The sequence below is a fragment of the Thermobia domestica genome, chromosome 7 (genome assembly GCF_964235325.1).
Source record: "Thermobia domestica chromosome 7, izTheDome1.hap1.1, whole genome shotgun sequence".
NCBI lineage: Eukaryota > Metazoa > Arthropoda > Insecta > Zygentoma > Lepismatidae > Thermobia > Thermobia domestica.
Genome location: NC_137460.1, coordinates 57,681,828 through 57,697,320, shown reverse-complemented (window position 1 = coordinate 57,697,320; position 15,493 = coordinate 57,681,828). Strand labels below are relative to the sequence as shown.

The window sequence follows — 15,493 nt, the reverse complement described above, 5'->3', positions numbered from 1 at the left end:
TTTTACAGCTCTACCGATTCATTTACTTCTCAAATTTATGAAAAAAAGTACCATGGTTATAATTAACTCTGACAACTAATAGATGACACATGGAATTTTTGCTAGTCATAACGGACTGCAGGGCTTACCACAATATATCATTCTCTACTCATATTTTTCATATCTCTGGAATAGTTTGAGATATCATATTATAAGTGACATTATGATCTACGTGATTTGATGTGATATTTATATAAGCATTTATTCGAAATAAGACATTTCGAAAACAGTCAAATTTTCAATTCCTTACAATTTTGATCCTGATCTTTCGAAATACGCCATAACATGATCTTAGTATTCAATATTAAGGTACTTTGAATGTCCTTTGCACACCCGTCTCACTTGTGTTACTACTGTTGTACAGACATCCAAAAGCTGGGTATTTGTGATATTGAAGTCCTTAATTGGTAGTACTGATTAATAAACGTGGTATTATAAGTTTTCGTTTAATATGTAAATTTGAAATATCTAATAATCTGATGTAATGTCATAAAAGCACTTTATATTGGGTTGGCAACATTTTTAATCTGATGATATTGCAGAGTATTTCAAACTATTTCCACTTGCCAATATTTAAAAAAGTACAAAATTTCAACTATTTTTTAAATCTGTTAGTTCAAATGTTATCCATTCGCATATGCCCTTCGGCCCAAACGTGAACCAAATATATATATATATATATATATATATATATATATATATATATATATATATATATATATATATATATATATATATATATATATATATATATATATATATATATATATATATATATATATATGTAATACACATTTTAAATCTACATGTAAACAAAAACTTGATAAAACAAATTTCATATTGTCTTAGAAAGTAAGGACATTATAGTGCTCCAAATATCCAAATTTTGGAGACCTCTACAATAGTAATAATGGAAGTGAGATGAGCAGGGCAATGCACATGCAAAGTATCTTACTGTCGAATACTATGACCATTATGATTATAACGTGTTTTGAATAAATGGGGAGGAAATTACAACAAGAGATTGAAAATTTGACGTTTTTCAAACACATTTTCTAATGGTCACGATACCTTTGAAGACCATAACACAGGCAATTGTGCACGTCCTGTGTAGAATCACAATATGACCTTCCCATCTTCTATAGTCCTCAAACTTTGCAGATCTACGTCCCATTGAGATTTGTAGGAAGCCATGGGACGATACTCTCCTCCTCCATCTCAACATTTAAGCCCGCATTACACACACCTTGTTTGTGTATGTGGACGGCAACTGATATCTCATTACATTCTTGCCACGTTGATCGCTGCTACACAGAAGTTGAAAACAACACTCTGTTAGATAAATGATAATCTAGCTGTCCATTTATTAGATACGTGGTCATCCAGTTATCCATCTGTTATGTGGACATTTATTTACTCGTCTATTAGATAGGTGGACATCCAGTTATTTATCTATTAGATAGGTGGTTATTCAGTTATCAATCGATATCAACCGAAGTAAAGGTACCGAGACATCAAAAACATGAAAGATTCGTCCATCTCCTCGGATCCCGTGTCGCCAATAGGCGACCTGTGTATTATACATGATGTATACACTGAGACCCCATGTTGCCTATAGGTGACATGCACTCAGCGGACAACTGACAAAGATACGAAAAAATAACAACCGAAGGTAATTATAATATTGGAACATAAAATTTCTACTAAAAAATGGTTGGGTCCGAGGAGGATATAGTTAAATATTAAACAACTTTTGCAAACTACGGAAGAAAGTTATTGTTACCACTCACCTTCATGTAATTGTCGAACTGCTTTTGTTGCGATTGGAGCTGTTCCAGTCTTGCATCATAAACTTCTTTTTCTATAATAATGTATCTCTTTTCATTCATTGGTAATTTCATGTCATGTTTCAACATAAAATGTTCCCTTTCCTCACTTATCCACTGTTTTACTTCTTCCCTTGAACTTTCAATGATATCTGCTACATAAGCTTCTAGTGTTTGATGCAATCTTTGAAAGCAAGTAGCAAATTTTGAGTAAATAATAATATTCACTAAGAATATGTTATTATTAATATTGCAATAATAATATTACTAATAATAAAAAAAATAAGTAACGTAAATCAAGCAAATACAAGGTTAATATGCTGTATTAGTTGACAATATGCACACGATTTCTAAATCACAAGGTTTTTCTCTTTTTATTAACAGAAATTTATTTCTTGTAATCAATTGTTTCGGTTTCGCATTTGAATGAAATAATGGTTAGAGTTAGGGAGCGTTAATCAGAGGTTCTCACAAATAAGAATTTAATAATTGTTTCACAAAAATTTAAAATGAGCTTTACGCAATTGCTTCTGGAGTCTCTCTCTTACGAAAAAAACACATGAATATAGAAACTATATAGAGATTCCATATTAATAAACATAATGGTTAAATACAAACTTATTATTTGCTGGGCAAAACAATATATTTACTTTAAAAAAACTAAATGCTTGTGACAGTTTCGCCAACTAACTTTTTGGTTTCATCAGACACTATGATATACAGGATTGACTGATTGGGATTGGCTGATGCCAGGGGAAAAATCAGAAGCAAGATGTCTCAGCGGTTGTTCGTATACAACATTGTACATTACTCCTGTATATCATAATGTCTGATGAAGCCAAAACGTTAGTTGGCAAAACTGTCACAAGTATTTAGTTTTTTAAAGTAAATATATTGTTTTGCTCAGCAAATAATACGTTTGTATTTAATTATATACAAACCAAAGCTTCTACTAATGAAAAATATTGCAACATAATGGTATTAATGGTCACGTTTGGAAAGTAACTTTATAATTAAAAAAAATAATAATAATTGTCGTCATAGCTTTTGTAATTCGGTGATACAATCACCGATCACTGAATTATAATCAACCATCCGAATAATAGATCTGATAATAATAATAATAATAATAATAATCATTATTATTAATTTATTGTCATTAAATTACAGATTACAATAGACAACATCATAATAGATAGTATGTAGTATACATATATAAAATGAATAATAGGCTATGATTAAAGTTAAAGACAAATGTCCTAATAAAATAATGAAAAAATAATGAAATTAATAACATATTGCAATATGCCCAGCCATGTGACGCCTGTCAGCCACGTGCTATATGTTAACAAAGCAGAGTACACATCACTTGCCGTCACATGACACTGAGGAAAGAAGTCGTCATCTACACTACCGCCAGTACCGAAAGATACTTGGCCGCAAAACATCTCTCCCACCTTGTTCGGGTACATTGGGCCATGGAGTACTCTTTCACAATCACTCAGTTCAGGGTTCTTATAAAATTGCCTTTATCATTTTCCCTGATTTCCAGGTACAAGACCAACCATTTTCTCTGACATTTAATAAGATAACGGTATACTGATGATGAATGCCTGTAAGAGCAAAATGAAGGTTTGGGCCAGTGGTTCTCAATCTGTGTGCTGCGAAAGATCAGCTACTTTCCGTCTGCAACACTATACAGAAAATACAGAGCCATTCAAAAGGCTAATAATAGTAGACAAGCAAACCGTGTAAGTTAACCAAAGAAATGGTAGGCCCTATTTGAGCTATAACATCTTCAAATAATATTACACATATATTACACATTAACGTCAAACTTCTTAAAAAAAATTAAGAAGAAATTGGCCACCCTTCTTCCCAATAAGCAGCTGTAACTTATGAATTCTTTTTTAAAAAAAGTCAACAAATTGCTTTTGTTAATTTCGAAGAAAAAAGACGCGCTCCTAGAAATTTAGTAAATAAACGAAAAAAACAATACTTTAATGGAACTTCTTAACATTTCTTCGAATTCAATAAAATGAGAAAATGAAACAATGAGTTGAACTTTTTAAAATAATGTGTAAATGTATATGCAATTGTAAGAATGCAAATATAGAAGTTTTGACAACCACTGATTTACCCCGAATCCTATATACTCTTTGGAGCTTTCAGATTACTTTTAACTTTTAGATCTACAGACATTAACTTATTTGCCGTTCTGACAAAATGAAGAATTTCTTCTTTTACAAAACGCTTCAATAAATTTACAATAACAGTGAACAATTCTTCATATAAGAGAAAGGCCATAGGTTTTTCGGTCTGAAACTTAGTTTAAAAATGGTTCTAGCTCCAACGCCACAGATTTGAAAAATGTAAGTTTAGCAGGTATGAGAACTTGAGAGGATCTTGAACACCTGATTTCACTTTGTTCATGGTACAATTTTGGGGAAGTTTCGTGTCAGGACTTTCAATGAAACCTTTCACATTTTCAAATATTTTTAAAGCTCTGTCTATACAATCAGCATTTTCCACCGATCGAACTTCACAGATATTTTGGGGAAACAGAATTTCCTCTGAATTTTCACTGTTCTTACAAAATGAGTCAAACACTCCTCTTCGGGCTGGTGATTCACTGAATAAGTAATAAAGACTTCATAAAAACTTATTGAGGTTCCATTCAACCATTAAATGTCCCCGTAAAGAGCATCGAGTAGCACATGCAAATCCAATCTGTAGAAGTTTGGTTTTACTTCCCTGATTTCAGTTTGTAGAAAAGTTAGAAACTTCCAATTGACATTGAGTCCATCTATGCTTATTTGGAGTATCTTGGTCAAATCAAAACTCTCTGGGGAAGCTTCTTTAAATTTCAACAACAAATCACTTGCAGTGCCCTATATAAAAAACAAGAGGTCAAGTACCTTGTTGTAACACTATATTCAATTTGATCCCAAAATCGAACATGCAGGTCCATTTGACCTTTCCCAGCAATTTTGTTAAACGACTCGTCAAACGCAACAACAAAATATTCACATTTTTCCAAGCTGTTTGTAAGTTTTTTTTTTTTTCTGCAGCAATACATATAGCATATAGCATATAACATATAGTGTAGCTACATTTAACAGGCCCCATGTGAAAATTGTTACTGTCTGGAAACAGTCTGAAAACAAGAGCCATCATTTTTGCACGAATTGTAACTATCTTTGCGGTTGAAAAAACAAACAAAAAATCATATATTACTTAAAAATATTACAAGTTACCACCTGAATTTCAGGATATAATATACTAAATCTTCGATCCAAGTTCCAAGTTAGGTTCAAAATAGTTCCCAAAATACTTCCTGAAAGAAAATGCCAACAACAGTGTCTGTTACGGCACACTGGAGCGTGTTTTGTCCTCAGTTTTCTTCATTGGGCATCGGCATTTAAATTTATCATATATTCTTAAAAATATATATATATTTATAATATATTACGGTGTGAAAACGCATTGAGTAGTAGCAAATTACCCTAATTTACTTAACAGTATTTCTACACTATTATGTTCCCAACAGAAACAAAACCCACTATTTATAACGTGAAGTGTAACAAATCAAACTGTTTTCATAAATTACATTCTTAATATTAGAAATAATGTTGTGTACAACGATACATGAAGTAGTAACTAGTTTACTTAACAAGTTTACATACTATAAATATAACTCTTAAAACTCAATGAAAATTATTTATTTGTAGTGCTTCTTTCAACAAATAATGACTGAATTATTGGCTTATCTTAACAAATAGGTAAGAGCAGGGGCGGATCCAGGACCGACTTCTGGGGGGGGGGGCGGTGGGTTGTCATAATGCAACTTTTAAGGGCTCCAAACTCTGGGATAGATTTTATTTATATAGGGTACAGCGGGGTAATTCGAATAGGCGGGGAATTTGAATAATGTTAAGCATTTTGCCAGCTGGAGTGGAAATGCGGTTCGCCATGTTAGTGAACCTGTGGTGGATTTGTAGGTGGTGGTTTGCAGAAGTCGCTCTCAGAAATACAAACTATTCCTTCGGTTCTGAAGGTTTATACGAATTTTTGTTTGCTGCAAGGTAAGTACGAATGTGTGTATTTTTAGGTCGTTATAATTTTCAACGTTGTTTCCTTAAGCTTTCCTTATTATTAACTGGATAAAATGAAACCGCTCTGGATTATAATCGTATCAGTAGCATGTGGGGCATTGATATACTGTACACTGGCGTCAACTAATCAGCAGTTTTCATACCACGTTGTGAATGGAATATTCGTCGACTGCGGGGCAATTTGGATAATTCAAAACGGGGCAATTTGAATAGCAGTGAAATTAGAACTATAGGCCTACTATTTTATATTTGTTTGTCAAAAGCGAAAGCTTCTAGTGTTAACAAGGAAACTGCGAATTCTTATTTTGACTTACTGGGAAAATTAATGAACGAGTATGATCTCCATAAACCATCGTAACCGTATTTATAATATGGACGAAAGTAATCTTCCTCTAAATAACAGACCCCTAAAATTTTTGCAGAAAAGGGTAGAAAAGAGGTGGTAAGTTTTACATCTGTTGAGCGAGGGGAAAATGTAACGCTGATAGCATGCTGCAATGCCAGAAGGTCTTTTACACCTCCTGTAGTAATATTCAAAGGCGTACGCCTAAATTCGGACTTTAAAACCCAAAATCTCACTCACAACTTTTGTCCTTAGAGTTCTACCAAAGTCATGACATCTAAATGCTTTACCTACCTTCAGACACAACACACGTATTATAACCACTCGATCGCTGTGTTTCTAAGGCCTTAAAGCCAATTACCACCAAGAGGCAACTATCTGGATTCACTAAAACCCGAGGTCAGTGATTAGTAAATCTCAGTTCTGCATTTTGATCACTGAAGCCTAGAAGTGGACAGCTTCTGTTAGACTGGCAGTTAATGGGTTTTCCTGTATTGGTATCTACCCGTTTAGTCCAAAATCTATTGAAGAATTTCGATTCGCCCCTTCGGAAACGTATGTTTTTATTATACATTTTGAGGAGCAGTCTTCTCGGGAAGAAGATCTTAACAATGCGCCTTCTTCTTCCGGTCATGGCTTTCAAAACTTTGTAACAACGAAGCCTATAGATGAACCCATACAACAAGTGCTTCCCAGCTCAGAAAAAGTTTGTGTGCAGAAGAGACGTCGTGTCGCAGGCAAATCATGCCACTCAACTACTGAAAATATTCGGGCAATGAGAATAAAACACCTCCGAGGAAAGACGCAAGCATCGGGTGCAACAAAATCCAAAGACACTACAAGAAAGAAGAGTGCTAATACAGAACCTGCCAAGGAAAAAACAAATGCATGCTCGAAAAAAAACTGATATCCTCTACCCCTTCCAGTGACGAAAATGTAGGCCTAAGTCTAAAGATGGCTGCAGGCAATGAAAGTCAAACAAGGAATTGCTGTTTTTACCTTCTTAATTACTATTCAGAACGTTCTGCTAAAAAGGGAGACTGGATTCGTTGCCAGCGTTGTAAGACATAGTTCTACGAAGTCTGTGTCGGTGCAGAAGGTCGAAAACAGTTTATCTGTTGTCGTTGTCGTTAAGTACGAACGATGGAAGATGAATTAACCAATTACGGCTCTTTGCCTTAGACAGTGTTCTGAACATTTTTTTTTAGATTAGGCCTACATTCAAAAAGATAGCTATAGGTGACGCATATTTACAATTTATGTAGGCCTACTTCTTTTCATTCAAAACTAGCATATTTCCACTACCGTAGAAATTGCAATCTAACTATTAAATAGTTTATACATTATTTCTGTAAGACTTGTTTATTTTGTTGGTTATTCATATTACCCCACTCGTTATTCAAATTGCCCCTCACATTTACGTTTTTCGAAATTTCGGCGGGGAAATTGAATACCCAAATTTCACAATGATGTATCTCAGATACTATCTTGAGAAAAATTGTTAAGTAATAGTAAGGTTTAAAGTTTTTGTTCACAATTTTATATTTGAATACCAATTACAGTTTCCAAGATATATGAGAAAATGTCTGAAATTATTCAAATTACCCCGCTGTACCCTATATAAAGTAAGAAAGTTTCCTCTTCTGGGGGGGGCGATCGCCCCGATCGCCCCCCCCCCCTGGATCCGCCCCTGGGTAAGAGGGACAATAGTTTCATTTCCTGAGAAAAATCCCCAATTTTTCTTGATTTACAGGTTAAGTACCATTTTCCCAGACATTTGCCCTTCGTTTCATTATCCCTGACTTTTCCCTGCTTTCCCTGTTTTCCAGATTTTTAAGAACCCTGTCAGTTTGTTTGACTGCACTGGCCCGTAGAGCATTCTAAAAGAACACCTGAACTATACAAACAGAGAAAGAAGGAATTAGAGACTCAGATGCGTCTCCGGACAATCTTTTTAACAGCTTTTTAAACTTAGAGAACTTTTGTAATAGTGTAGTAATCTTTTGTAATAAAAGGTGGCGGATAAAAACACAAAGAACTAATGTTTTTGCAATTTTACGAATAATTATTAATGTAGTTTACAGATTCAGCCATTACACCTCTGCTGAACAGTCAAAATATTGTTGTAAAGAGTAAAAGGGCATTGCAACTAACCATTCGGCCAATTTACTCTTAAATCTCTCTAGATATTCATTATTAATGTTGCAGGGAAAATTATTGTACTATTTTACTCCAATTATCTCATAGCCATTTAACGTTTTAGATAGTCATTGATATGGCCCATTTATATGTTTGTTTATTCCTGATATTGTACATATGGAGCTCTTGTCTAACTTGAAGAATATGAAGATTACTTTTTGTACAAAGGACTATACTGTATAAATGCATAAGTTAATTATTTTCATAATTTTTGTTTTGCCACATAATGAGAGTGCCAGGTAATGCGTATCAGCAGAAGTTCGAGCGTGATGGGTAAACGCCACGATATGTTAGTATTTGACGAAGGTCAGGTTGTAGAATTCTATAGGGTTTGCCCAGATCGCGCTAAACTAGTAGAGTGTCCGAGAGGAGCCGTAATGAAAGTGTGTCCAGATTGGTGTCAACAAGAGCAAATGACGAGTCGTCGACAAATGTACCAAAAATTAAACAAAAAGGTTGATCGTTGGGATGAGCTTTGCAAGTGAAATCTTTCAGTGTTACGTCCCACGGTTATGCTGGGTAGGCTAAAAGAGACAGTAATTATAAGAATGGATAAATGGTGGAATGTAGATAGTGGGAGGAAACAGAACAACTCCGTGGAAACCATGCTCACGATGTTTGTCCACCACTAAGCTCACTTGGAGCAAGGTAGGATCGAACCTGGATCCCATGCACCAGAAATGAACGATCTACCACTAAGCTACCACGAGGTGAGCTTCACATGCGGTCATTTGTGCAGCACGGTGCAGCAGTTCCTACTACAACGTTGTCAACTCGAAAATATATCTCCTACAATTATACGCCGTACTCTGCAACTTTGGGTTTTTCCGGCAGACCCTTCGGTGTCACCCGCTCCTCAGCTGAGTTCAACAATACCAATGAGAATTTAAATCGGAGATTTCAGGCTGAAATAAAGCCTCTTTGTATTATTTTCACCTTATTTCGTGGATGGGCGTGTTTATTTCACGGATATTCCAGGAAGTGCTGGAATCTACGTGCATAGTGTCAACAGGGCAGGCCGGTGACTTTTGGTTGGTTGAATTGGAGTTTTGTTTCCCTTTCAGCACCCAAACTATATAAGACGTGAACTTACAGTTTACGGTGGAATCCGTAATGGGTTCAAATTTACAAGGCTTTTCCACGGGAACGAAGGCTTTATCTCCCAGTACTCTACAGGGAAGCGCTATGCACTAGACCACCGAGGAGGCGTAACAGGCCGCTGGCAGCAGGAGATAAAAACATTACTGTTGTCTGCTATCGCGACTTCCTGGCAGACTGGATACATTCCAACATACCCCATGGCAAAGTATCTTCGTGGAAGATAATATATCTAGCATGCACATCTCGACCATGGTTCGAGGAACACAATGTAAGCTTCCAGCATTTTATATGGTCTCTAAACTCCCCAAATCTCAACTTCATTGACCAAGAATTGGACATCATGAAATGACATATGAAGTCTTTCGGGACGTCTCCCATCTTTATCCAGGCAATGAAGATCGTAAATCGTAGCTCGGTTTACCATACCAGTGGACGACTACCAATATCTCATTTTATCCCTGCCATGACAAATTGCTGCAGTAGAGGAGACAACATGAGGACCTATATGCTATTAGGTACGGTTCTAGCTCCAGTGTAATAAGTCAGTGATTGATCGGTATATACACCGCTAACTATAAAACATTTTGTTGTATATTACAAAATATTATGATTACCATCCTAGTCTTAACTGTTTTGATATGTCATAAGTTTTTTGAATTCTTACTCTAAACTAACGATATATACAGCATTGAAGTTTTGTGTTGAATAATTGTGTGATCTATTTAACGTAAATCTACTCTAATTTTGTTTGTTTTATTGAGATTATTGATGTTTATATATAATCAATATGTAATCAGCTTACTACAGTACTTTAGTGTAACATATAAACATAGTTAAATATTCTCAATAAAAATGCTATCCTATTTCATCAAGTTCTTTACGGACCTAATTTTCAGCTTTCTCTGTTTCTATTTTTTCGGTAACGCTTGTTTAATTAGATAATCTTCAAGAACTTTATCCCTAGAAATAAATTTGAATCACCATTTTCTTACTAAACGAGCCCGGCGAAAGCCACAGAAGTGTTTGAAAATCAATTCCAGAAATAGTCTGCATAGAGAAAGTGAAGAAATAGGTTAATATCTTTATTAGTTTGGTTTCACGTTATTCTATTATTATCAAAATTACAACTTCTCCTTCTACTTATATTATTATTATTATTATTATTATTATTATTATTATTATTATTATTATTATTATTATTATTATTATTATTATTATTATTATTATTATTATTACAATATCCTGCAAGATTTTACTACAAGTGACGTACCTGACTTTATTATGATTAATAAATTCCACGATATCGAAGCATTCCTTCAGTTTGACCATAATTACTCCGTCCAATTTATCGACACTTTCTGCTTCAGCCTTTTCCTTGAGAAACACAAGGTTTGTTGCTCGATATTTTCTCAGAAGTGGTTCACTTTGTTCTTGGAAGGCAAGTGCTTCTTCGACAATCATGCTTTCATACGTATCCATATTTGTATTGAACATTATGATAGCGTTTTCGTAACTAGAAAAGAGAGTAACTAATAAACTTCACACTAAGTAAATGGAAACTAAGTCATAAAAGAAAATTAGCAGTGCACAATGTATTCAAATATTATACAGGGTAAGTCGAAATGTATTCTGTGAAATCGAATAAACATATTAGTCCAGTCAAAATGTGGTTTGACCTGGAACAAATTGTAACAGAAACTCTGTTTCGATTTTATGGTAGAGAAAAGCAATCTAAACAACATAGCAAAAGTGTAGCAAAATCTAACGCGTATTTTCCCGCCATTTTGAGACGCCATATTGGATATTGGGACTAAACACTTTACCTTGGAACAGCAGCTATATCTTCTCACAGAATTAAGATAGGAAATTCGTTCTTGTGTCCAATTGATGGTAATAGATCATAGAAGTGAGGAAAACTGGTTAAGTCCTGCAACGACGCCGTGATATTGAAATATGGCGGCTTTTCTCCCCAAAATTACGTTACGTTTGGTTTGTTACTTTAGTAATTGGCACATAACTATGAAACCAGGAATTAATGAATGATTAGTTGGTGTATGTATAGTAGTGTATGATTATAATATTATAAGTCAATAATAAACGTTCATTATTCAATAATTTATCCTTTCTGGAAACCATCGTCATTTTGATTTTCATTTTCGAATTCATGCGGTATGTCTTACTCATGTGAGCGTGTTCGAGCACGCTGAACCCCGATATTCTCCATATGCAAGTGAACAGTCCAGATTATGGCTTCGGCAAGAACAACGACCTGATTGACAGTCTGTCTTAAAGTTATAACGGACCATTTCCAATACACCCTTAGGTGCAGGAGGTAAATCTGTTAGTATTGGGAGTAGTTGTCCATCGTCGATGGACCATCCCCATTCTGATGGTAGCAGCCGATCATTTTCCCTTCACATTTGAGTTTGGTAGTAAGCTCTCATACTGTGGAACTTGGCTGCTGCTGACGTTGGTGGAAGGGACTGTAGTTTAATTGAAAAAGCATTTCTTACAACTTTTTCGCTGAAACGTTTGAATCGGAGCACATCAAGAGTGTCTGATTCTGAACCGTTGTATATTGCAACTGTTGCTTTCTCGTCTGCTGCTACATCTTCGGTAGTTGTGACGGATCATTAAAAACGTATGCATATTTGCATAAAGCTGTTCCTTTCATTAGCATTTTCAGACCTTTCCCCTTCGTCCACACCGAAACTGAAAGATAGTCACAACATCAAAAGAATGCACAAGCAGAAGTTTCTGAATGACGTTGACTCCTAAGTTGCTTTGGATTGCTTCAACATGCCACTGATGTGGACTGCGCATTCCCTTTCTTATTCTGGGATGAAAAAAATATTCTTACAGGCAGCATGTGTGTGGTGGCAAAGAAGAATCAGTACACCGGTATGATCAGCAACAACAATAACATCCTTCTAGCAACTTCCACTGCAGTCTGTTCAATTAATAAATCCACATCTCCTTTTGCATCTACACACTGACATCCAATTCTTTCTATGTGAGAACTGAGCATTGGATGAACAGTTGTTTGTTCACTTTGTTTGCTAAGAAGTATTCGTTTTTATGATGAGGTTGCTGTTAAGGGATATTAGGATATCAGGGCTGCCATTCTTTCCATATCTTCTGTTGTGGATTGCATTTTTTACAAATGGGCCATCAGAATATCAATCGAAAACAATTATTGCATGGTCATAATGATGTTGAATGTGCACTGCATAATTCCTGCAGATGCCTAAAAACGTAATGCCTTGAGTCCATGGTACATGATATAACAGAGCACCTCCATCCATAATGTAAACGCTGCTGACAGGTTTGGCTTGCTGAGTTTCTTTAGCAGCAGTCCAGAAGGCACCCGAAAGAACTTATTTATTCGCCTATCGTGGAAGGAGGGTCGAATCAAAGAGTGCTGCTAGATAGTTACACAGTTCGTACTTTAAAGAGATCTTTTGTTGGTAGTTCATTACTAATTGCAACTACGGCGAGTCATTGAAACAAGAGACAGGGTTCGATTTGCACAACTTCTTTATTAGAGCTCCTTTGTGGCTAAGCGGTTAGAGCCTTTTGTGTTGGAGACCCGGGTTCGATTCCCGGCGGGGGCTCATATGGTTCGGATTCCACGTTAATCAGAAGATCCCGTCTCGTATAGCCTCGCTGCTGAAAGGGACTTTAAACTCAAAATCAACTCAACTTCTTTATTAAGCTTTATAAGTTTTTTCATTGCCATTGTCACGGCCCGTTTACTTCTCTTAAAGGTGTAAAATTGCACGTTTTTACCAACCATAGAACGAAGTATGTTTTCACCTACTTCTTCGGCTCGACCAACATTATACTCTCAGGTGCACGCACAACTGATGTTATACAGCGCAACAAGGAATCCACTTGGAATGGATTTCTGTCAATTAGATATTGCAACAACTTTTCTGCGTCTTCAGCATCCCTTCGACTTCAGAATTGAGAAGTTTCACTGTGTTGCTCGCTTGTGTTGTAGCTACGTCACCCCAGTGAACATCTTGCATGACACAGCTAACTTCAGCACATGGTGTCATTGACTGCACCCATAGATTTTCTATAGAGTCCGTCATTCCCCTTCCTCTTGTCAGGCCTCTGCTGGATTTTATAATTCTCGTCAGGACTTGTTCGATGAAACGATCTGCTGGTAGTCCTGCCCAGTATTTTTCAGAACGTCGGACAACGTAAAATCCTTTCTGAAACATGAAGTTACATAAGCGTTTGTGCTATGTAAGTTTTCCATATCTTGCAAATGAAGGTGGATGGTCTTGGCATAATAGTTATGTCCTGCAGCAGCAAGGAATGGAAGCATCTCTCTCAGAGATCTAATGTACCGATTCCAGTCACATGTTATTTCAGCAGTTATGATCTATTTCAGAATACTAACCATTTCTATGTACTGTATCCACAGTCTAGACATTCTACTTGATGAAGTCTTTGTTTCCTTCCATGTTTCCATCATCTGCCTTACCTCCAGAAAATCGGCATTAACCTCAATTGTAGGCACATCAACCTTACCCTGTGTTTGGCCTACTGTCACATGTTCTTCTGCAGTGATAGTCTCCCTTGCTGTTGACCCAGATGTATCATGAACAATATGAATTAGATATTTTACTTGATCGTCAATCGGCATAACTTCTCCTCAGGTAGCTCTTGGTGCTCTATCCCACCAAACTGGTACAAGTGGTTCTTCAAATATACCTTCTTATCCGAAATGTATTTTTCTTACCCCAGTAACTATTCATGAAATACTAGCTATTATAAGAAAGATGAGAAATGGCAGTTCTGCAGATCTTGATGAAGTACCATCCACTATTATAAAACAATCTGCTTCAATAATTGCTCCCCATCTGACTCATGTAATATTTTCCCCCCTAGAATCAGGCTTTTCCCCACAGCGCTTAAAAGTGGCTAAAGTGATTCCCTTGTTCAAAAAAGACAGTCGTTACAATATTAAGAATTATCGCCCTATCTCGATTTTGTCTGTATTTTCAAAAATTTTTTGAGACAGTAATATCAAATAGGATAAGGAATTACTTACATTCCAATAATCTAATATCATTATCACAACATGGGTTTTTAACTGGTAAATCTACTGATTCTGCAATTTTCGATTTTCTTAGTACTGTTATGCACGCGATGAATAATAAAAAAAAAAATGGGCGATTGGACTGTTTGTTGATCTTACTAAGGCATTTGACACTGTAAACCATGCTCTCTTACTTAAAAAATTACGCTTTTATGGTATAAGAGGAACTGCCAATAAATGGATTGATAGGTGGGGCCGCGGTGGCACAGTGATAGAGCGTTCACCTCTGGTGCTTGGGGTCCCGGGTGCAATCCCAGCCCCCGCCAAATGAACTTTGTGGTGGACAAACACCGTGTGCGTGGGTTTTCTCGGGGTTCTTAAGTTTCCTCCCACTTTCTTCGTTCCACCATTTCATTCATAACTCATCATCACCGTCTCCTTCAGCCTAACCGGCATAACCGTGGGACGTAAAATTCAAAGATTTCATTTTTTTTGAAAGATAGCTATCAAGTAGTTCAAATTACGAACGATAAAAATTGCAAAATTCATAAGTTTAGTAGTTATAAAGGTAAAATACTAACTGGTGTACCTCAAGGATCAGTGCTCGGTCCATTGCTCTTTCTTATATACATTAATGATTTGACACAAGAAATGTTGCCTAATAAATGTGTTTTATTTGCTGATGACACCAATGTTATTATAACAGGTAACTCACGACATGATATTGAATGCAATCTAAACACTGCATTTTCACGATTAAGTAACTGGTTAGGTAGCAATAAATTAGTTTTAAATAATGCTAAAACATCGTTGGTAA

The 15,493-nt window shown here is 35.9% G+C and overlaps 1 protein-coding gene across 3 annotated transcripts in view; it reads right to left on the bottom strand.

Moving 5' to 3' along the window:
• The window catches only part of LOC145690134 (uncharacterized), a 171,836-nt gene that overhangs the window by 73,491 nt on the left and 82,852 nt on the right, over positions 1–15,493 (bottom strand). For all 3 annotated transcript variants that reach the window (XM_081764723.1, XM_081764726.1, XM_081764725.1), the window contains 2 exons: positions 10,894–11,136; positions 1,830–2,049 (listed from right to left, as the gene is read on the bottom strand). In XM_081764723.1, the coding sequence (XP_081620849.1) occupies positions 1,830–2,049; positions 10,894–11,136 (463 nt within the window). The remainder of the gene's footprint in view (positions 1–1,829; positions 2,050–10,893; positions 11,137–15,493) is intronic.